The 24,147-nt window shown below is 41.2% G+C and overlaps 1 protein-coding gene across 1 annotated transcript in view; it reads right to left on the minus strand.

Moving 5' to 3' along the window:
* Positions 1–24,147, minus strand: part of RELN (reelin) — a 380,071-nt gene that overhangs the window by 283,287 nt on the left and 72,637 nt on the right. The window contains 1 exon segment of the mRNA XM_032221885.1: positions 7,790–7,925. Coding sequence (XP_032077776.1) covers positions 7,790–7,925 — 136 coding nt within the window.

Consider the following 24,147-nt stretch of genomic DNA (forward strand, 5'->3'; position numbering starts at 1 on the left):
AATTAGCAAACCTGTCACCGATGAGGCCAGATTGGAGCATATATGAAGAATCAGCTGTCTCTTGCTAAAACTGGTGGGGTGCTGCTCTTCCTAGTATCAACATAGTAAACTGACAATTTCCAGTCCCATAGATTAGTATGTCTCTGGTTTTCTTAAGCACAAATCCATTACAAACCCAACCCTTTTTATGAATACTGTCAATTTTAACTGTTTCTTACATCCTGGACATAAATTGTTTCAACTTCTATCCTCAATAGAATTCTATAGAGCACTGAACACCAGAACAATAGACACAAGGACAGTTTTTCCCCCAAAGGCCATCACTCTGCTAAACAAATAATCTCCACAACACTGTCAAATTATCTACTAAGACTGTATTACTATTATTCTTCTCTTCCTTCTTAGTACCTATCTCTTTTCTAGTGCCTATCTCTTTCCACTTATGACTATAACCATGATGCTTGTGTCTTTGTTGTGCAAATGTGCATTGTTTTATTTGTTTCCTAGTATAATTTGATTGCTTATTAGTAAACTAGGACAATCACTAAGTGTTGTATCATATGATTCTTGATGAATGTATTCTATTCTATTTTTCTTTATGTACACTGAGAATATATTCACCAAAGACAAATTCCTTGTGTGTCCAATCACACTTGGCCATTCACATTCTATTCTCATTCTCATTCCTTATTCCATTCTATTCCATTTCTTATTCTATTCTATTCTCATTCCATTCCATTCCATTCTCACTCATTCTATTCCTATTCCCTGTTCTATTCTATTCTCATTCCATTCCTTATTCTATTCTGTTCTGTTTTGTTCTATTCTGTTTTATTCTCATTCAATTTCTTTTCTATTCTATTCTCATTCCATTTCTTATTCTATTCTCAATCCATTTCTTATTATATTCTGTTCTATTCTTTCTTTTCTATTCTATTCTCATTCCATTTCTTATTCTATTCTCAATCCATTTCTTATTCTATTCTCAATCCATTTCTTATTCTATTCTCAATCCATTTCTTATTCTACTCTTTCTATTCTATTCTATTCTATTCTATTCTTATTCCATTCCTTATTCTGTTCTGTTCTGTTTTGTTCTATTCTATTCTCATTCCATTTCTTATTCTATTCTCACTCCATTTCTTATTCTGTTCTGTTCAATTCTATTCTAATCTGCCCTACCCTACCCTATTCTATTCTATTCTATTCTCAGTGTTGGCAACAGAAGTACCCTTAAGTACCCTTAAATGACATCTTGTCATTCAGTTGTTGCAATTATAGGGTGCATGCATCCTATTACAAAAGGAATTACAAAAGGAAAAGGAGAAATTGCATCTGGAATAATATATTCTTCCTGTTCCTATTTTGCTTTTCTCCCCCCCCTGCCACCAACAGAAAAAGTCCTGTGAGCCAGGTGTAATCTGTCCTTCTGCCTGTACTTGCTATACAGGTAGTCCTCAACTTGCAACAGTTCATTTAGGGACCGTCCGAAGTTACGACAGCCCTGAAAAAAAAAGACCATTTGTCACACTTACGACCATTGAAGCATCCTCATGGTCACATGATCAAAATTCGGACGCTTGACCGCTGACTCACATTTATGACGGTTGCAGTGTTCCGGAGTCATGTGATCAACTTTGGCGACCTTCTGACAAGTCAAGTCAATGGGGACGCTGGATTCCCTTAACATCCGTGTTGTTGACTTAACAACTGCAGTGATTCACTTAACAATAGCGGTGAGAAAGCGGATCAAAGCTCACTTCACAAATGTCTCGCTTAGCAACGTAATTTTTGGGCTCAGTTTGAGGCCGTAAGCCGAGATTTACCTGTGTTGTGCAGTGAAATATAATCCCAAAGCCCTAAGTTAAAAACCAACTATATTTCCCCCACTCTCCCATGTTTCAAAGTGCTTCTGAATTCTAAATAAGTAAATGTTCTACTTCCCAAACTGAACATGGAAAACAAATGCAGAATGTGGATTCCTGACAAGACAAGGAATTGTAAGCATCAGTCAGTTATATGCGCACAATTCTACAACATATGTAACAACAAGGTGATAATACGCATTTCTCGCTTTTTTTCCTGTTCTTTCTTTCATTCTTTTTGCAAACCACATTCTATCAAACCGCTCAGCTGCCCAGAATCCCTCTACAGAGAGCCAATAAAACTGTTCAAAGGAGCTTTTGATTGCTTTATGTACATTTTGCTGGATTTCAGCCAACGCAACCACTTCATATTTGGCAGCGCGATTGGGTTGCGAATATTTCCTTCCCAAATTCAAAGGAAACCGTTGGTAGGAATTCACCCCGAAGCATATTTACTTTCAAGCAAATTTATTCGGCGTCCTTAATTTCATGAGAGCGTAATTGGCTCAAGTATATCCTGAACTTTTAAAAAAAAGAGCGAGAGAAATACGCTTTGTTCCGTCCAGTGGCAACTATTATTTGACTGTGAAAATCTCTTCTATAGATAAAATGCCTTGAGGTTTATTTAGTTTCCCCCCACCCCAAAGGCCATCACTCTGCTAAAAAATAATTCCCTCACTGCTGTCAAACTATTCATTAAGGCTGCATCGTTCCTATCCCCCATCTCCTCCCACTTATGGCTGCAGGACCGTAACGTTGTGGCTTGTATCCTTATCATTTATATTGATATTGAGTGTTTCCTGGTTGCTTATTTGTACCCTATGGCTATCACTAAGTGTTGTACCTTATGATACTTGACGAATATATCTTGTCCTTTTATGTACACTGAAAGCATCTGCACCAAAGACAAATTCCTTGTGTGTCCAATCACACTTGGCCAATAAAGAATTCTATTCTATTCTATTCTACTCTAATTCACTCTACTTAAACTATTCTATTCTATTCTATTCTATTCCATTCCATATTTTCTTTATTTTATTCTATTCTATTCCATTCCATTCCATATTTTTTATTCTATTCTATTCCATTCCATTCCATATTTTCTTTATTCTATTCTATTATTATTTTTTCTATTCTATTCTATTCTATTCTACTCTACTCTACTCTACTCTACTCTAATTCACTCTACTTAATCTATTCTATTCTATTCCTATCCCGTTCCATTTCCTATTTTCTTTATTTTATTCTATACTATTCCATTCCAATCCATATTGTCTTTATTCTATTCCATTCCATTCCATATTTTCTTTATTCTATTCTATTCCATTCCATTCCATATTTTCTTTATTCTATTCTATTATTATTTTTTCTATTCTATTCTATTCTACTCTACTCTACTCTAATTCACTCTACTTAAGCTATTCTATTCTATTCCTATCCCGTTCCATTTCCTATTTTCTTTATTTTATTCTATACTATTCCATTCCAATCCATATTGTCTTTATTCTATTCCATTCCATTCCATATTTTCTTTATTCTGTTCTATTCCATTCCATTCCATATTTTCTTTATTCTATTCTATTATTATTTTTTCTATTCTATTCTATTCTACTCTACTCTACTCTAATTCACTCTACTTAATCTATTCTATTCTATTCCTATCCCGTTCCATTCCATATTTTATTTATTTTATTTTTTCTATTCCATTCCATATTTTCTTTATTCTATTCTATTCCATTCCATTCCATATTTTCTTTATTCTATTCCATTCCATATTTTCTTTATTCTATTCTATTCCATTCCATTCCATTCCATTCCATATTTTCTTTATTTTATTCTATTCTATTCCATATTTTCTTTATTCTATTCTATTCTATTCCATTCCATTCCATATTTTCTTTATTCTATTCTATTCCATTCCATTCCATATTTCCTTTATTCTATTCTATTCCATTCCATATTTCCTTTATTCTATTCCATTCCATTCCATTCTATATTTTCTTTATCCTATCCTATCCTATCCTATCCTATCCTATCCTATCCTATCCTATCCTATCCTATCCTATCCTATCCTATTCTTCAGTTTTTCTGCTGATATTCCTGCACTTTAACCAAACTGCCCCTTAAGAATAAAGACAGCTACTATTGTAAATGAAGGAAGTCAAAAGTTTTTTTTCAATATCATAAAACCACTTGTATTACACCCTGAGATCATATGTGCTTACATAATATGAATATATACCGACTATATTCATCAAGGAACAGTAGACTAAGAAGGCACCAATGATGGAAAACCTTTTTGGCAAAGGTCCCGTGGAAATGTTGCGCTCGTGCGTGCACAGCACACACACATCATGGCTTCGCTCCAGAAAAGCTGTATTTCCAGGGTTCTAGCCACATGTGAGCCCGGTAATCGGCTGGAGGGTGCGCATGAGCACATCACTTTTCAACCCTGCCGTGCACGCAAAGGGATCGCACTCTGGAAAAGCCAAACTTCACTGTTCTGGCGCACATGCACACCCAACAATCAGCTGGCCAGCGCGCATGTGCACACGGGTTTTTGGGACTGTCCCATGCGCGAAGGACAGCTGATCGGTGCGCGTGCACCAGAAACCCAAAAGACAAACAGGCAAGGCTGTATGTGCCGGGCGACATGGCTTTGAGTGTGTCTTTGGGCACGCGGGCCATGTGTTCGCTATCACAGGAATAGGCTATCCCATAATTTCGACACATAAACTGGGTTTTGCCAAGAAGTTAAATTGTTATTCATGTCAGAGGTCAAAGAAGAACTTCGTTATGTTTTATGTGTGAGTTTGCAAGTTCAAAAGCATCAAAATAAACTTGTCTATGGCTGAAAAGAAACACCAATAAAACAGAAAGCAATGTGCAAGGAATCAAATCGTGTTGATTTGTGACACAAGAATATAAATTGACGTGCTTAGAATAAATCTAAGATTCTTTAAAAAAAATTATCTCTTTGTAGGCTAATAGTTAACAGAATTGATGTGTCTTTTAGAGCTGTTGTACGACCACTGTTGAGCCCAAATTTTATTTTGTTAAGTGAGACCTTTGTTAAGTCAGTTTTGCCCCGTTTTATGACCTTCCTTGCCACAGTTGTTAAGCGAATCACTGCAGCTGGTAAGTTAGCAACACATTTTTAAGTCAATTTCAGTTCCCCATTGGCTTTGCTTGTCAGAACGTCACAAAAGGCGTTCACATGACCACGGGATGGTCATAGGTATGAACCAATTGCCAAGCATCTGAATTTGGATCACATGATCACGGGGATGCTGCAATGGTCGTAACTCTGAAAAACGGTCATAAGTCATTTTTTCAGTGCCATAACTTTGAATGGCCACTAACTGAACTGTCGTAATTCGAGGGCTACCTGTATATACTAAGCCAATAGAAGAAGACTAAGATAATGCCTACTATACGGTAAGTCAATTAATTCTTTTAAACAGATACCATACAATATTTCAGGTTAAAATCAAGCATTTACTCAGGAAATCACAATCCAAGGATAAGCTTTTGTTAGTTCTTAAAATCTCTCTCTATAAAAATGGCTTTTGTGTGTGTGTGTGTGTGTGTTCCAGCATAACTCTGGAACCCCTTGAGCAATTTCAGCCAAACTTGGTACACAGATGACTTACACTCTGGAAACAAATATGTGGGGGTAAAGCATCCCTAATACCTCCCGGTGTGTCTGTCTGTGTGTGTCTGTCTGTGTGTGGGTTCCATCATAACTCTGGAATGCCTGGGCTGCTAAAATGAAAAGGAATGAATTATAACTATAGTGGCAAATCACTGTACTTTTCACAGTGATAGTGTGCATTTTGGATTCCAGTTTGTGTGTGTGTGTGTGTGTGTGTGTGTGTGTGTGTGTGTATGTGCATTACTTTGATTTGACACTATAGATATAATTCATTCCTTTTCCTGTCTAATAAAGGATTAGCATAAATAAATACCCGGGCAACTCAGGGTTATCACCTAGTCATATTATAAAAATCTTCACGAAATAAAGTTTCCAAGAGCCTTTTGCGTTAACGCTGTCAAGTTCCATATAAGTTAAATCCTCATCGTATTGGCTTCACAGTCCATTGAGTACCTGAATAATGGTTAACCGCACTGTGTTATATTATTTGCATCCACAATGGATATCCTTCTCCTTCTCCTTACATTTCTTAAATGCAAATTTTCCAGTTCTCAAAAGCAAATCAATGCTGCAAATTGATTTTTCTCACTGGTCACGGTTGAATCCTGCTTGTAATTTCATTTGACTGTTTAAGAAGCCTACAAATTGGTCCACTTAAAGCTGCCACATGAAGAAGCATACAGAGGTGCATTTGCTAATTCTTGATATGGGCAGTCCTCAACCTATGACCACAATTTACCCCGAAATTAATGTGGGTTAAGTAAGAAATTTGTTAAGGGAATTACATCTCTTTTTATCACTTTTCTTGCCATAATCATTAAGTGAAGTACTGCACTTTGATAAGATAGTAATCTAGTTATTAAATTAATCTGGCTTCCTCATTGACCGCTTGTCAGTGTTGTAGTCCGCCAGCAGCCAGTGGAACTGACAGCAGATTCAGACAGTGAGGAGGTTGGGGAGGAAGATGGGCCAGTCCCGGAGTCTGGGGAAGGCTCTGATGAGGGCTCTGTGTCGGAGGCAGAGAGGGGGCCAGGGCCATCTGACAGTTATCAGCTGCCTTCAGAGTCAGACATCACTGAGGCAGAGGAACAGCCGGAGCCCTGTTCCCAGTGTGCGCATGCAGAGTTGCCAGGAGAAGGGAACAGTTCAGGACAAGGGCCAACTCAGAAGTGAAGGCACAGGTGGACGGTGAATGGCCCCTCCCGTAGGGAATAAAGAGGAGCGAAAGGGGAGTGGAGTTTGCAGGAGACAGTTAGTTCAATTCATTCGGGTGAAGATCTGTTCCTGACTTCTTGCCAAGGAATTGCTGCTACAGCGTGGAGTTTGGAAGATATCGGCCTGGCAGCTCTCCAAGCCTGATAAAAGTCTCTAGTTCTGAAATCTCTTGAAAGACTGTTGGCCGGGACTTTGCTGGAGAGGAATTCCCTTTAACCTAAATAAAAGGGGTTTTATCGGGATGAGGAGTCGGCTTCATGATCTTGGAAATCCATGACAGCTGGCAAGCATTTGAATTTTGATCACATGACCCCGGGGATGTTGCAAAGCTCATAACTGTGAAAAAACGGTCATAAGTCACTTTTTTAAAGTGCTGTTGTAACTTTGAATGTTCACTAAATGAACGGTTGTAAGTTGAGGACTACCTGTACATATATTACCTTCTACAGTCCTCCTGCCATAAAATACCTGTCAGGTACAAAAGATAAGTTCCCCGCATGAATTAAACTGACTTAATGCCAAATTAGTCTGTGCACAAGAATCTTCTCAATTCATGCTTAGCATCTGCTTGAAGTTAGATGAGGATCAATGGAATTCAAAGGAGGTCGGACTTACTGTATTTTTCGAACTATAAGACGCACCAAGATTTTGAAGAGGTACATTTTAAAAAAAAAGTTTTTGCACTCTGTAGAGCTCCCAATTCCTCTGCACACCTCATTTTTTTGTGAAAAACGGAACATGCGGAGAGTTTGAGAGGCCTGCAAAGTGCTCCTGGGGGCTGCCCCCCCTCAAATATGAGCAAAAAATGACCCAATTTTTTTTGCAAAAATGGCCCCAGTTTTTTGCCAAAAACAGGGCATGCATAGGCTAAACGCAACCAGATTTTCTCCCTCTTTTTTGGGTGGGAAAGGTGCGTCTTATACTCTGAAAAATACAGTAGTTCACTTGTGACTATGTAGGGATTCTAGGCAGATCCCTCTTTTGATTCCAGCCCCAGATTCTGCCATTTCTTCTACTAACCTTCACCGTAACAATAATAGTAGCAGTTACTTACATAAAATTCACGCAGCCTGTTCCTGCAGGAGGGGCAATCCAAACGAAACTGAGATTTGTGGTTGGAAGGTGGCTGACGTGTGATGCAACCACACTGCACATGAACTGATTCCCAAATTGGTGATCAGACATTATTCCTACAAGGAAGAGACAAAATAAATATTCATGAATATTAATTCAACAGTTTCATTTTATTTCTGCACAAGCATCCATAAACAATTAATAAGAAATTCAGTTGTGTCACACAGCATTCTATCTGTATCAGTGGCGAAATCTTTTTACTACCAGTTCTGTGGGTATGCCTTAGGCGTGGTGTGCCTTGGTGGATGTGGGTGTGGTGTGGCTTGGTGGGCGTGGCTTGGTGGGCATGGTGTAGCTTCATGGACGTGGCTTGTGGGTGTAGTGTGGCTTGGTGGGTGTGACAGGGGAAGAATACTGCAAAATCTCCACTCCCATCCCACTACAGGGGAAGGATACTGTAAACTCTCCATTCCTACTCCAGGGGAAGGATACTGTAAAATCTCCATTCCCACCGCACTTCAGGGGAAAGATACTGTAAAATCTCAATTCCCTCCCCATTCCAGGAGAAGGATATTGTAAAATCTCCATTCCCATCCCACTCCAGGGGAAGGATACTGCAAAATCTCCATTCCCATACTACTCTGGGGCCAGCCGATTCTCTGAACTACTCAACATTTCTACTACCGGTTCTCCAAACTACTCAAAATTTCCGCTACCAGTTTTCCAAAACCTGTCAGAACCTGCTGGATTTCACCCCTGATCTATATATACAGTATATATTTACCTTGAACACTAATATGAAATAACTTTACTCTTCGCCCTGAACTTCAAAACTATATTTTCCTATATTCTCAGTGTGCAGTATTTCTTTCACTGGGCTTTGAAATGTTAGTTGGTTTTTTAACCATTTAGTATTTATTTTAACCTTTGTTGTCCTGTTGTTAATACTTAAAATTATTTGACAGAGAAGAAGTTTCAGATAGAAATAGAACACTTAATATTATGAATAAAAGTATGTACATATTTTAGTACATCAAAATACTTCATCTGTATTTTGGAAATTTATCCATATCCATCGGTGGGATCTAAAGTCTAAATTACCGAGCTGGAAGGAGCCCAGAACAATTTCAATGTAGAGAGATATTTTAGACTGTGATTGTCCAAAAGTTATACCATGTATGGGCTCTGGGAAGTCGGGGGGGAGGGAAGGGAGGTGGGGATCTAGGGGGGAGGGGGGGAGGGGGGAAATATAATATGTGTTAAATTCTAAAGTACATGATTGCACTTGTATACTGTGGCTTTTTAATGTTAGTGTTAAAACAGAACAAACCGAATATATTGGAAGGTAATAGAAGTATACCGAAGGGAGGAGCTGAGTGAAAGAAGAAGGAGGGTGGAGAGGGTGAGAGAGAGGAGGAGGAGAAGGAAGGGAGGGAATGGATTAAGAGAGGGAGTGATAGGGTTAGGGTTAGATGGAGGGGGAGGGGAAGTAGGTGTAGAGGGGTATGTGAGAAGGAAGAATGAAAGTTGGAGGGGGATGAAAGAGGGTGTATGGTGGGTCAAGGTGGTATATTGGGTTTGTATTGTAGGGGGCATTTTCTATATAAGTGAGGGCTGTGTTTATTACTCAATGCTATATGCCCCGGTTATGCACAGCAAACATGTGATTGTATAGAATGAAATGGAAATAAAAAATATTATGCAAAAAAAAAAAAATACTTCATCTGTATTTTGGAAATTTATCCATATCCATCAGTGGGATCTAAAGTCTAAATTACCCAGCTGGAAGTAGCCCAGAACAATTTCCCAAGGATTATTTTTGGGTCTTCTCCAAATTTTTTCTATGGAGATTCTCAGCCATCTAGGTCATGGTTGTCCCAAAGATGCTTTTTAAAAAAGCAACTGGATTTTCACAGAGCTGAAGAAGTTTCTTGGATGAGAAGTGAAATGTCTTCAAAGAAAATAAAAGAAAGTCCAGTTGCCTCTTGAAAAAGCACCTTTGGGTCTTCCCCAACGTATTTCTGTTGCTTTTCTAAAAAATGGAGGTTAAGCTATCTGGAAGCTCTCAAAGTCTACCGCACACTTGAGGTCTTAGGAGAAAAAACAACAGGAAGTCTTCAAAAATCTACTGATATTCTATTCTATTCGTTACCCTGCCAACTAAAGTGTGTCTAGTCAAGGCGATGGGTTTCCCAGTTGCAATGTTGGCTGTGAAAGTTGGACCATAAGGAAGGCTGAGTGCCAAAGAATTGAGTCCTTTGAACTCTGGTGCTGGAGAAGACTCCTGCATTGAGTCCCTTGGACTTTAAGATCAAGCCGGTCAGTCCTAGTGATCAACCCTGACTGCTCCTTAGAAGGCCAGATCCTGAAGACGAAACTCAAATCCTTTGAATGTGTTGAATGTTTAAATGTTTATTTCATTTGTATGCCGCCCTTTTCCCCCGAAGGGGGACTCAGGGCGGCTCACAACTCGAACCAGGAAAGGGGGATACAGACAATTTAACAACAACACAAACAATACATAATTTAAAACGCAACAATCATACCATTCGAGATAGGGGCAACGGTTCTTTAGCCCCAGGCCTGTCGGAACAGCCAGGTTTTAAGGGCTTTGCGGAAGGCCTGGAGGGTGGTGAGGGTACGAATCTCCACGGGGAGTTCGTTCCAGAGGGTCGGAGCAGCCACAGAGAAGGCTCTCCTCCGGGTAGTCGCCAGTCAACACTGGCCGGCGGATGGAATTCGGAGGAGGCCTAGTTTGTGGGATCTAATCAGTCTGGTGGAGGCGGTCTCTCAAGTACCCAGGTCCAATACCATGAAGGACTTTGGCCACCTAATGAGAAGGAAGGACTCCCTGGAGAAGAGCCTCATGCTGGGAACAATTGAGGGCAAAAGAAGAAGGGGACGACGGAGAAGGAGGTGGCTGGATGGAGTCACTGAAGCAGTTGGCGTGAGCTTGAATGGACTCCAGAGGATGGTAGAGGACAAGAAGGCCTGGAGGAACATTGTCCATGGGGGTCGCGATAGATCGGACACGACTTCACAACCAACAGCAACAAATTCTATCGGTTAGAATCAATGGACCATTTTTTCCCCGCCTTATCCCCTACAATGGTGGTGGTGGAATTTAATTAGATCCATGCAGAACATATAATAGGCACTACAATGCATCTTCAAATCTTATGGTTCCTATTTTGCTCCTTTCTTTTTAGTTAAGAGACATTTTAAATTACTGTAAAGGGTGTAGCTTCTCACTCTATTATCACCGTTGTATTATTCTTTGCAGTTCACTATTTTATTTTTAATCAACTGGGGTTTTTTGGTGATATATAACATGTAAGTGGGAAAGAGTTTTCTTGAAGGACTGGTTGGGCAAAAAATGTACAGAGGTGAAAGGAAAAACATCATTAAGGTAGAAGTTAATTGCACAAACTTTTACAGGTGGCCCTCGAGTTACGACCACAATCGAGCCCAAAATCTCTGTCGAGAAATTTGTTTTGCCCCATTTTACGGCTTTTCTTGCCACATTGTGAATCACTGCAGTTTTTTTAAATTAGCAACTTGGTTGTTAAATGAATCTGGCTTCCCGATTAAGTTTGCTTGTCAGAGGGTCACAAAAAGGTGATCATGTGACCCCGGGATACTGCAGCCGTCATAAATCTGAAGCAGTTGTCAAACATCTGAATGTAAATACAATATAATACAATAGCAGAGTTGGAAGGGACCTTGGAGGTCTTCTAGTCCAATCCCCTGCCTAAGCAGGAAACCTTATACCGTTTCAGATAAATGGCTATCCAACATCTTCTTAAAGACTTCCAGCGTTGGGGCATTCACAATTTCTGGAGGGAAGTTGTTCCACTGATTAATTGTTCTAACTGTCAGGAAATTTCTCCTCAGTTCTAAGTTGATTCTCTCCTTGATTAGTTTCCACCCATTGCTTTTTGTTCTTCCTTCAGGTGCTTTGGGGAATAGCTTGACTCCCTCTTCTTTGTGGCAACCTCTGAGATATTGGAAGACTGCTATCATGTCTCCCCTGGCCCTTCTTTTCATCAAATTAGACATACCCAGTTCCTGCAACCGTTCTTCATATGTTTTAGTCTCCAGTCCCCTAATCATCTTGGTTGCCCTTCTCTGCATTCTTTCCAGAGTCTCAACATCTTTTCTACATCGTGGTGACCAAAACTGGATGCAGGATTCCAAGTGTGGCCTTACCAAGGCCTTATAAAGTGGTATTAACACCACGTGATCTTGATTCTCTCCCTCTGTTTATGTAGCCTAGAACTGTGTTGGCTTTTTTGGCAGCTGCTGCACATGGCTGGCTCCTATTTAAATGATTGTCCACTAGGACTCCAAGATCCCTCTCAACAGTTACTACTATTGAGCAAGGTACCACCTATACTGTACCTGTGCATTTCGTTTTTCTTGCCTAAATGTAGCACCTTACTCTTTTCACCATTGAATTTCATTTTATTAGATAGTGCCCAATGTTCAAGTTTGTCAAGATCTTTCTGTATCGTAAGCCTGTCTTCCGGAGTGTTGGCTATTCCTGCCAGCTTGGTGTCATCTGCAAATTCGATGAGTTCCCCATTTATCCCCTCATCCAAATCATTGATGAAATCACATGACCAAGGGGAAGCTGCCAACAGTTGTAAGTGTGAAAAACGCTCATATATCACTTTTTCCCCAGTGCCGTTGTAACTTCAAGCGGTCGCTAAACAAACTGTTGTAAGTTGAGGACTACCTATATGTTTTTTTCAGAATTGAGTCCCATTAAGAATTCTTTTCTATCTAGAATTGCAGGCTATAATGGCATAAAATAGGGACGTGGTGGTTCAGTGGCTAAGACACTGAGCTTGTCGATCAGAAAGGTTGGCAGTTTGGTGGTTCGAATCCCTAGCACCGCGTAACGGAGTGAGCTCCCGTGACTTATCCCAGCTTCTGCCAACCTAGCAGTTCGAAAGTACGTAAAAAATGCAAGTAGAAAAATAGGGACCATCTTTGGTGGGAAGGGAACAGAGTTCCGTGCACCTTTGGTTTTTAGTCCTGCTGGCCACATGACCACGGAGACGTCTTCGGACGGCGCTGGCTCTTCGCCTTTGAAACTGAGATGAGCACCGCCCCCTAGAGTCGGGAACGACTAGCACATATGTGTGAAGGGAACTTTTACCTTTAATAACATAAAATATTTCTTTGTACGGGGAAAAAAAGGGGAAAAAAATTATAGCTACACTTTTTCGTTGTGCTCTAAGTAAAGCAGTATTTCCCGTAGACTTAGCATTCATGTAGATCTTGGAGGGGAAAACAGACACACATCTGGGCAAGGCCAGACCACAAGGAAAACAGAAGGAAGTATCCCAAAAAAAAAAACCACCCCAAAAGTAATTATGCTGCAGCTTCTCTAGCCAACCATGGTTTATGATAAACATGGCACTGACAGGGGTTTGGTTCTATCTCTCTTTTTTTAATCATATGCTTGTCTTTTCCTTATAAATGCTTGGAATATTCATGTAACTTAACACAGGAACAGCAAGGACTAAAGAAAAATGATTGGGTACATCCTCATTATTATTATTATTATTATTATTTAAAAATAGAATTTCTACAGATCTTTGTGTAATTTGGGTTTTAGAGCCAAAATCTGCAGCAGCGAAGACTCACTAAATCACGCCCTATTTTAAAAGGTAAGGAAGCGCGCCCCCCCTGAAGTTATCTGAGTTTTATTGTGTGTTGAAACCGTATATATGTCATTCCGTCTTATTATGCCTTTCTCTGTTGTTTATTACTTCACAGTGAACCTGTTAGGGATGCCAGCTGTATATCATGCCTAATCCAAGCCCGGGAAAGGGTCGAGAGAGGGCGCTTATCCGGAATAGATGGATGTCCTCAATTTTCTGGCACTTGCTGTAATAAAAGTTCTATATAACCCAAATCAAGGCAAGGTCACTGCAGCATCTTCGGGAATCTGGTCGCTTTTCAAGAGCTTTAACTCTTCCAAAGGGTCATAGACAAGGTGAATGGCCTCCCGAGGACTCGGGATAATGTATAAATTTATAGAGACATTTTTATGGTCTTCACATAGAATTGTTGAACAATTTTTCTTCTTCTCCTGAAAAGCGCTGTAGGAAGGACAGTGTTACTAGGCCCATATTGTAGACAAATGTGGAGAATGAGACGGTCTATCTCAGATTTTAAGGTGCAAGGAAGGTCAGTGGTGACCATCTCATTGTTTGTATCTTAGATGGTTTATCTTCTACTCTTAAAGCATCTCAAAGGAGAGCCGAGGTGGCGCAGAGGTTAAATGCAGCACTGCAGGCTACTTCAGCTGACTGCAGTTCTACAGTTCGGCTGTTCAAATCTCACCGGCTCAGGGTTGACTCAGCCTTCCATCCTTCCGAGGTGGGTAAAATGAGGACCCGGATTGTTGGGGGCAATATGCTGACTCTGTAAACCGCTTAGAGAGGGCTGAAAGCCCTATGAAGCGGTATATAAGTCTAACTGCTATTGCTATTGCTATTAAGAAACTTAAGACATGCTGGGTCTCATAACTGGAGGGGACGAATCAGCCAGTGGTGGGTTCCAGATTCTGTTCCAACTGGTACAGTTGGAATGTCCCCGGCGTCACCCACATGCACACACGCGGCACACGCACATACACGGGCAGTGCGGCTTACGTGCCAGCAACGCTTCTGCAAGCCTCTGCGATGCTCCAGCTGCTCGGCGGAGCATCACACAGGCGCCGTACACCTGTGCCAAAAGCTTAAAGCACAGGTAAGGAGTGAGGGCGGCAGGCGCTGTACGGAAGCGCCAAAAGCTTAAAGTACAGGTAAGGAGTGAGGGTGGGTGGGTGGGTCCTCCAGAGCACTATGCCAGAACGGTATCCGGGGCTCCGGGCTGGCTCGGGTATACCCGCACCAGGGCGTACCGCCTGCAACCCACCACTGGAATCAGCATAAGGGAAGAAGTCCAGAAGGTATCCACGTGGTGCTCAAAAAAACAATTTACCGTATTTTTCAGAGTATAAGACGCACCTTTTTTGCTCAAAAAAGAGGCTGAAAATGTGGGTGTGTCTTATACACTGAATACAACATTTTTTTTTGCCTCCTGAAACCCTGCCCCCTTCACCAAAATGGCCGTGAAGAGCTTTTGGAGGCTTTCAGAGAGCTCCTAGGGGCTGGGGAGGGCAGAAATGAGCAAAAATGGGGCATTTTTCCCTCAATTGTGCCCCCCCAGCCCCCAAGAGCACTCTATAAGCTTCCTAATAACCTTTTTTTAAAACAAAAAATGGCCATTTTTTGTTCGTTTTTGCCCCCACCCTCCAGGAACACTCTACAAGCCTCCTAAGGGCTATTCATGCCCTTTTTTGAAAAAAAGGCCCCGTTTTCACGAAAAAAGGGGAGTTTTTGAGAGATTTGCAGAGTGTAAAACCTTTTTTAAAAAATTGGCCTCTTCAAAACCTTGGTGCATCTTATACTTTGGTGCATCTTATACTCTGAAAAATATGGTACATCTAAGTTCTAGTAAGACAAAAGAGATGGTGCTAGATTTCCGGAAGCACAGAGAGGAACCTGCCCCACCAGTGGTGGGTTCCTAGCGGTTCGGACCGGTTTGGCCAAACTGGTAGTAGCTTGGTGGCCTGGGTCACTGGAACCGGCAGCGACGCAGGCCTGCCACACCCCTGAACCAGTTCTCCCGTCGGTGCCGGCGGTGTCACCATTTGTGGACATATAGCAGCGAGGCATGTCGCAACCCTTCCCTCATCGAGCATACAATCTCACAAGGAAAACGCAAAAGCGAACAACAGACAAAAACAAACACAGTGTGTATGCCAACCGGTTTTACGAATCGCGTCGCCCCACGAAACAACGTAGTGCATTAGAAACATTCCTTGTAGCTGTTGCACTATTTCTATCTGTTTTTAAAAACAAGAATAATTCATGGAAGGATTCTAGAACAGTGTTTCTCAACCTTGGCGACTTTAAGTCCTGTGGAATTCAACTCCCAGAATCCCCCAGCCAGCAGAGCTCAGCTGAAGTCCCACAGGACTTAAAGTCGCCAAGGTTGAGAAACACTGTTCTAGAATGAGAAGTGTGATAATCCCATTAAAATCAGAGGAATTCCTCAATTAACAATCACCTACTGGCATTTTGGACCCTGAGTGAGCTACACTCATATCTAACGTACGACTAGTGATTGATTTTTTTTTCCTCCTAGATGATTACATTCTGTTTCACAGGGGGGAAAAAAACATCCCTCGAGTTTGACAGAATGGAAGAGACTTCTAAAACACAGCTGGCTTGTGCAAATCAATTATGGGTCAGTACGGCTTGATAAATTATTAAGTATCACAAAGGGGAGCATACTGACAATGAAGGCTCTTTTTATTTCCAATTCAGCAGGTTATATCAGATTTAGCTTGCTTCGTACAACAAAATGATTTTATGGGGGGTTTTCTATTATTAAAAACCAGCCTTTCTCTGCTACAAAAGAGGGCTTTAAAATTAGACACGCATTTTCTTTTAAGTCTTAGCCCGTTTGTTAAGTGGTATCAAAAGATGTTGGAATATTTATATTTGGACTTTTGCAAAACTGGGAATTCTGAACAGTTGCAAATTTTTATAGCTTTCTTGTAAACTTCTATCCGGGAATGCATTAAATGTAGCAATGTTTCTCAAACTGCTACTTGCATGTAATTTCAATAATCTGGCTACACCAGATTGTAAATCTATAGCTGCAAATAGAGGCAACACTAAATCATATTATACGTATCATATTAAAAAGCTTTTTTTGTTGTGAAGAACACCCTACAAGGATGCCATTTATTTTCAGATACTCCTACCTGTTTTCAGATTCAGAGTTGATCCAGAAAATAGCTCCATTATAGAAATACCATTTAGATTCTTTCTCTGAAAGCATCACACAATTTTTGTTCTACAGCCGTTGTGGGAGATTCAGGTGTCACATTTAAATTTGTTTTGTCATAGACAACCCTCACTCTGTCAAGGACGTAGGAGTATTCATATCAAATGATCTAAGCCACAGAGCTCACGGTAATGGCATTGCCAAAAAGGCATTAAGAGTTGTTAACCTAATTTTGCGAAGCTTCTTCTCCGGCAATATTGTACTTCTAACTAGGGCATACAAAACCTTTGCCAGACCAATTCTCAAATACAGCTCATCTGCCTGGAATCCACACTGTATATCAGACATTAATACAATTGAGCGAATCCAGAGGTATTTCACGAGAAGAGCACTCCACTCCTCTGCTCACAATAGAATCCCTTATGCCACACCAGGCATAATTCTCAACATTTGTACTTAATGTTTGGGGGTTCTGCTTTACTATTTTTACTAAGGATTGTCTGTTTTTAATCTTTCTCTCTTTTTCTATAAATGGCTGTGTATATATGTTCCAACATAACTTTGGAACTCATCGAGCAATTTCAACCAAACTTGGTACGCAGATGACTTACCATCTGGAAACAAATACTGTGGGTGTAAGACGGCCCTCGGAGTGCGTGTTCTGTTAAGATATAGCCTGTTGTGCCTTCAAATGGCTTCTACTGTACTGTCTTAAAATTGCTTCTACTGAACAGCGCTGTGGAGTTGCCATGGTAATGGCTTCACAGTACTCCATAAGGGGGCTCCCTTTGGTAAGGGGGAAAATCCAACATTAGAAATTGTGGCGACGTTCATGGAAGGAGGGTTGGGATAAATAAATACCCGGGCAGTGCCGAGTTATCAGCTAATCCTTTATAAGCTCCCCACAGTTTTCGACAAGGGCCTTTCAAAATTGCAACGTTTTCTACGCAGCAAAGATATCACAACCTCAGTGTGTATACCGTACGTTGTAGGATCTGCTTTTAAATCACCCTGAATATTCTAATCTCTGGTTATATTATATTGGCTGCTTCTAATTCAATATTTGGTTCATATTTATTATGGGTTCCCCCCCCCCTTTTGAATGCAGGAAAGTGAAAACATGGCTAGTTGTCAATATTTGTAGGCTGCTCATTTTATAAAGGTAACCATTGCGCCTCACCAGCCATTTATGAATTTAAATTCTTCCCTTCATCTTCCCTTCAATGACCTGGATATGATGGGTTCTTAATTAACATTTTCCAATCAGGGCCTTTGTCAGAATCCACTGGAAATGTATCTTTGTCTTAGGGATTTATGACTTCAAGCTGACATCAGTTGCATATATGCTAATGAGAGGCTGCTGGGAGCCGAGCGTATAGCCTTCTATTTGCATAATTTCCCTAAGACACTGATTCTTTGTCAATTTATTAAGCATATGTACTTGTTAAAAAAGGGGGGTCAGGAAGAGTTGTAGTCTTCACTTTTTTTTTATGATTGTCAGCTGTCAACTTGAAAATTTTGGGTGGGAAACGATCTCTAGGCATCCGAGACTTCAATGAACAAGCATAAAATACAGAGGGAAAACTGAGATATCAGGCAGTGATTGGCGTATTCATCAAAGGGAAAAGGGAATAATCGTTTTTCAGATGATGGTCTTGCATCCCAAGTTTTCTTTGGAATCACTGGTCCATTGTTCATCCCCACAACAGATACAAAATATTGTGTTCTATTGTCTAAGGAAATGAATGCAAATGGAGAAATATTTTGATAGAATAGAATAGAACAGAACAGAATAGAATAGAATAAGAGAGTTGGAAGGGACCTTGGAGGTCTTCTAGTTCAACCCCTTGCCTAGGCAGGAAACCGTATACCGTTTCAGACAAATGGCTATCTAACATCTTCTTAAAAACTTCTAGTGTTGGAGCATTCACAACTTCTGGAGGCAAGTTGTTCCACTGATTCATTGTTCTAACTGTCAGGAAATTTCTCCTCAGTTCTAAGTTGCTTCTCTCCTTGATTAATTTCCACCCACTGCTTCTTGTCCTGCCCTCAGGTGCTTTGGAGAATATCTTGACTCCCTCTTCTTTGTGGCAACCCCTGAGATATTGGATGAATGGACAGAGAATGGACAGAGAAAGTTTTCATAAAGGCAAATATACATGTCCCAGGATAAAGTTTTACCCAAGAGAAAGGGTTACCTACTTCCGTTCATTGGCTACCCATGGACCTATGCGAGGGGAACTTCTATATAAGAGTTTCCAAAGGTTTTGGACAATATATTTATTTTGGACTAGCTGATAACCCAGCATTGCCAGGGTATTTATTTATCGTGGGCGGGAAATGTCTGGACCAAACTTAATTTCTAATGTTGGATTTTCCCCCTTACCAGAGGGAGCCCCCTTGCGGAGTATTGTGAAGCCGTTACCAAGGTAACCCCACTGCACTGCACAGTAGAAGCCATTTTACCACAGTACAGTAGAAGCCATTTTAAGGCACAAGAGGCTGTATTTTAACAGAACACACCCCTCCCCGAGGGGCTTTACGGGTCTCTTACCCCCACAACATTTTTTTTCCAGAGAGTAAGTCATCTGTGTACCAGGTTTGGTTGAAATTGCTCTAGGTGTTTCCATGTTATTCTGGAACACACATACACACACACACACACACACACACAACTAATTCCAAAGTGGAAGCAAACAAGGAACATACAATCAGGAGGCAAACATTAATACATAAAAATGAGTGATCTTCTAAGCTTAAATCTGTTTTTAATAAGAAAAAGTGGCCCCAAGAGATCTGGAGAATTACAGCCAAAGTCTTTTCTTCAAGTACATTATTTGTGCTACCCCACTGGTTTGCAAACGGAACATAAGTAAATAACCCTTGCATGGTGAGTCTGATAGGGCTTCTTAATTGTTTTTCTTGTAAGGCAGATTAGCAGATCAGAAAGCTTAACATAACATTTAAAAAAAAGACACCTGATTAATCTCAGCCCCCTAGTAATATGCTAATGGGAACGGATTTCTCCCTGGTATTGCCATTTGTCTGCATAATCACTTTATCAACTCCAGATGTTAGGGGTCGAAAGTCAGCCTCCCAAATGTAACAGGGATTGCTTTTAAAACTATGCAAAAGAGAGACAATTTAAGGGTGGGTGTTGATAGATTTTTGGTTTTTTATGAAAAGGAGAACAACGGTAAGCAAAACAAAGAATCCTAACCTATTTTAAATAGGGTTTAAGCAGGAGTGGGCCACTGGGGGTTCGCAGGGGTTCAGGAGGACCTCTAAGCTAAGATTCTGTGCAGTTTGGAGAACCCCCAAACCCCACTCCTGGCTGGCCCCACCCACCCCTCCCAGGAATCCCCACGCGGCCCGTTTTGGATGCAGGTAAGCGCAGGGCGTGCGTTTAGTCTTGTGGAGGACGAAAAACAGGCCTACTGGAAGTTCAGGAAGGCTGGAAACAGGCCCATTTCCGGCCTCCAGAGGGCTTCCGGAGCCTGGGGAGGCCACTTTTGCCCTCCCGGAGGCTCAAAAAAAAGAACCTCGGGAGCCCTGGGAGGGCAAAAATGCCTCCCCCCCCACCATGGTGCAGGAGGCCAACTAGGCCACGCCCACCATGGCCCACCCAGCAACCGGGCAGAAAACCCCTTGCTAAAAATTTTGAATCCCACCCCTGCGAAGTGTATATAACAGAATCGGAATGGAGCTTGAGAGGAAGGGAAAATAGAAAATAGAACTCTGAGGAAGAAACATTTTTGAGAGATTTCTAGATATGACAGGAATTTGAAGATTCATATAAGATTGGTGGGATAAATAATAAACAGCATTTGAATGTAGCTTGGCTCTTCCCAAAATATTAATTGTGGGAAGCATTTTCATGGCTGACTGGATTATCTAGGAAGAATTCAGAAAGCGAGAACATAAAACGAGGAGTTTTTAAAAAATGTGGAAATATTTTCAAATCAGTATCAAAATGAACTCTCGTTTCAAAAGGTTACCAAATTAGCAAAATTATCCATTCAATCCCTATTTAATTTCCAAGACCGAAGTGATTCAATCTCTCATCTAACCGTTAGCGAGAATTGTAAAAAATATAATTAATCCATCATGTTAACTAGTTGCTATTGTCCTTTAAAGAATTGCTCTACAGACACCAAATGCTTCTATATATGGGAACACTTAATTGGTAATATTTTTGTAACGAACCGATCGCGCAATCAGTTGAAATGGGTTAGATTGTCACAAATATTTAAAAAATAGCATTTCTTTATAAGGGGATCCCTGCAAGTGAAAGAGCCTGTTTATGTGAGACGTGCACATGATGGACACCAGATCTTGTTTCAGGGGGTTCCCCGACAAATACGCACTCGACAAAAGCGCGACCGACGAAACCGCATTGAGAAAACCGCGAGTTTGAAATCACGCCGATGAATGAGCGCAGAAGCGTGCCGACAACAGCGCACCGACAAAAGTGCGCCTTCAACGGACAAGTAACAAGTAACCTAATCCTGAACCTAACCTTAAACCTAACCCTGAACCTAACCCTAACCCTGAACCTAACCCTAAACCTGAACCTAACCCTAAACCTAAACCTAACCCTAACCCTGAACCTAACCCTAAACCTAACCCTAAACCTAACCCTGAATCTAACCCTGAACCTAACCCTGAACCTAACCCTAACCTAACCCTAAACCCTGAACCTAACCCTAACCCTAACCCTGAATCTAACTCTAAACCTGAACCTAACCCTAACCCTGAACCTAACCCTAAACCTGAACCTGAACCTAACCCTAACCCTGAACCTAACCCTAACCCTAAACCTGAACCTAACCCTGAACCTAACCCTAAACCTAACCCTAAACCTAACCCTGAACCTAACCCTGAACCTAACCCTGAACCTAACCCTAACCTAACCCTAAACCCTGAACCTAACCCTAACCCTAACCCTGAATCTAACTCTAAACCTGAACCTAACCCTAACCCTGAACCTAACCCTAAACCTGAACCTAACCCTAACCCTGAACCTAACCCTAAACCTGAACCTAACCCTGAACCTAACCCTAAACCTAACCTTTAGCTTAACTTAAATCGCGCTTCCCTTACCTTAACTTAAATCGCGCTTTTGTGGGCGCGGTTTTGTCGGCGCGTTGTTGTGGGAGCGTGTATGATGTCACGGTTTTATCACCGCGGTTTCATCGGCGCGCTTTTGTCGTGCGCGCATTTGTCGGGTCACGGTTGCAGGGTACCGATTGCAACGGGATCCGGAACCCACTACTGGTAGGAACCCACCTCTGGGCGCATGGGGGCAAACCAATGGTAACAAAGTGTGAAACCCATGGCTGCAATCAGCAATTTAATTATTAAGGTCCTTTGTATAAACTCAGTTGAGAAGAGAAGCAGCCTTCTTCATAATCCTACACAACTTTAATTCATTTGCATTGGATGAGACCTTGCGCTGAATATAAAATGGGGAAAAAATATGTGGTTGTCAAAAAAGAATCTGATTACTAATGCTTTTCACAGTCCCGTGTGTGATAATGTAGTGATGGAATGAGTTCATTAGGAGAAATACATAGATACCTTTTTTTCTGGCGGGTCAATTCTCCTTTCGCTCCACAGTCAGACTTCAAGAAAAATTACATTATTATGTTGCATTTCCAAAAAGCTTGGGGGCCCATTAGGTGCCCTTGGAGCATTAAAAAAAAAAACACACTGTATGCTTGAGCTGCATTTGGTGGATAATTCTAATTTATATCCTGCTCAAAGCCTCCTTTTCTCTGCTGACATTGGCTTTCTTAGATGCCTCTTCCTCACTAACAAGACAGAAGTGTTTTTAAATTATGTAGTTTCTTAACAAAATTGATATATGCGGTATATGAGTTGAATGATAAAGGAGAATGTGGGTAGCTCAGGATTGAAACGAGGGGTCCTTCATGCAAAATAAACAATATTCATCAATGATAGTACTAGGACATCGCTAGATGATGTTATCTACATTTACATTTATTAGGATTTGTATGCCGCCCACTCTCGAGAGACTCGAGTTTGGTAATGAAACGTTTGCAAGTCTGTAGAGATCCTCTGTCATCCAGGTCAGGGTTGTCCGAAAGGGGCTTTTTCAGGACCCAACTGGACTTCCTTCTTTTTCTTTGAAAACGTTTTGTTTCCTATCCAAGAAGCTTCTTCAGTTCTGACCGGATGGTGGGGAAGGGAAGGATTGATCCTCCTTGCAGACAGCTGGTCATTTGCATCCTTTTAGAGGGTCGTTGAGGCCACTTGGAGGTTTGTCTGTGTCCATAAGGTCTCCTGAGTGGTGCAAATGGTTCCCGTAGTCTGCGTTTTTTTCCTCTGGAAATCCATTCCTTCTCCCTCACCATTCCGAGGGTGTCCTTCCCAAATTGTATAGAGATTCTCAGTCATTATCCAAGTCACGGTTGTCCCAAAGGTGCTTTTTCCAGGAGGCAACTGGACTTCCTTGTTTTTCTCCTTCAGCTTCTTGGATGAGAAGCGAAACGTCTTCAGAGAAAGAACAAGAAAGTCCAGTTGTCTCCTGAAAAAAAAGCACTTTTGGGGCGGTCTGCAACAAAACAGCCAAGCTCAGAAAGAACCAAGGACCTCTTACACAAATCAACCAGGTGAAATGCTATACTTTTAAAGAGTTAATATTTTGCATTCCCAAGTGATTGTGAAGCAATTTATACACCTGGGTAGATTAGCTACTGCTGCAAAATGCATATTAAAGGTGAAGGTAAAGGTCCCCCTTGCACATATGTGCTAGTCGTTCCCGACTCTAGGGTGCTCATCTCCATTTCAAAGCCGAAGAGCCAGCGCTGTCCGAAGATGTCTCCGTGGTCATGTGCACCGTGCACCGAAGGCGCACAGAACGCTGTTACCTTCCCACCAAAGGTGGTTCCTATTTTTCTACTTGCATTTTTACGTGCTTTCGAACTGCTAGGTTGGCAGAGGCTGGGAGAAGTCACGGGAGCTCGCTCAGTTACGCGGTGCTAGGGATTCGAACCGTTGAACTGTTGACCTTTCTGATCGACAAATGCATATTACTTTTTTTAAGAAAACCTCAGGACTGCTTTGGCTGCAGTCTTACCTCCAAAGAGGGAGGAGGGGGGGGGGATATCTCCAACTATCTGATTTCCTTGCAAAACCTTTTAATGTTGACTTAGATGGGAAAGTTTGCGAGGTGTTTTTTTTTTTTTTAATGGTTTGTAGTATGTTGTTAAATATTTTTAATTGTAAGTGTCATACTGGTGTTTTCAAATTAATTTTTGTGGGCTCCTGAGCCAGGCTCATTTTAATCATGCTGTTATTGTAATGATTCCCTCTTGGAAATCAGGGGTGTCTGGTCAACATCAGAACCCATAAGAATAAAGGAAAAGAGAGAGGTGTCAGCAAACCCATCAGTTCTGCTCCATAATGGAATAGACTAACAGAGTTGGAAGGGATCTTGGAGGTCTTCTAGTCCAACCC

Source organism: Thamnophis elegans, chromosome 7 (genome assembly GCF_009769535.1).
Source record: "Thamnophis elegans isolate rThaEle1 chromosome 7, rThaEle1.pri, whole genome shotgun sequence".
Taxonomy (NCBI): domain Eukaryota; kingdom Metazoa; phylum Chordata; class Lepidosauria; order Squamata; family Colubridae; genus Thamnophis; species Thamnophis elegans.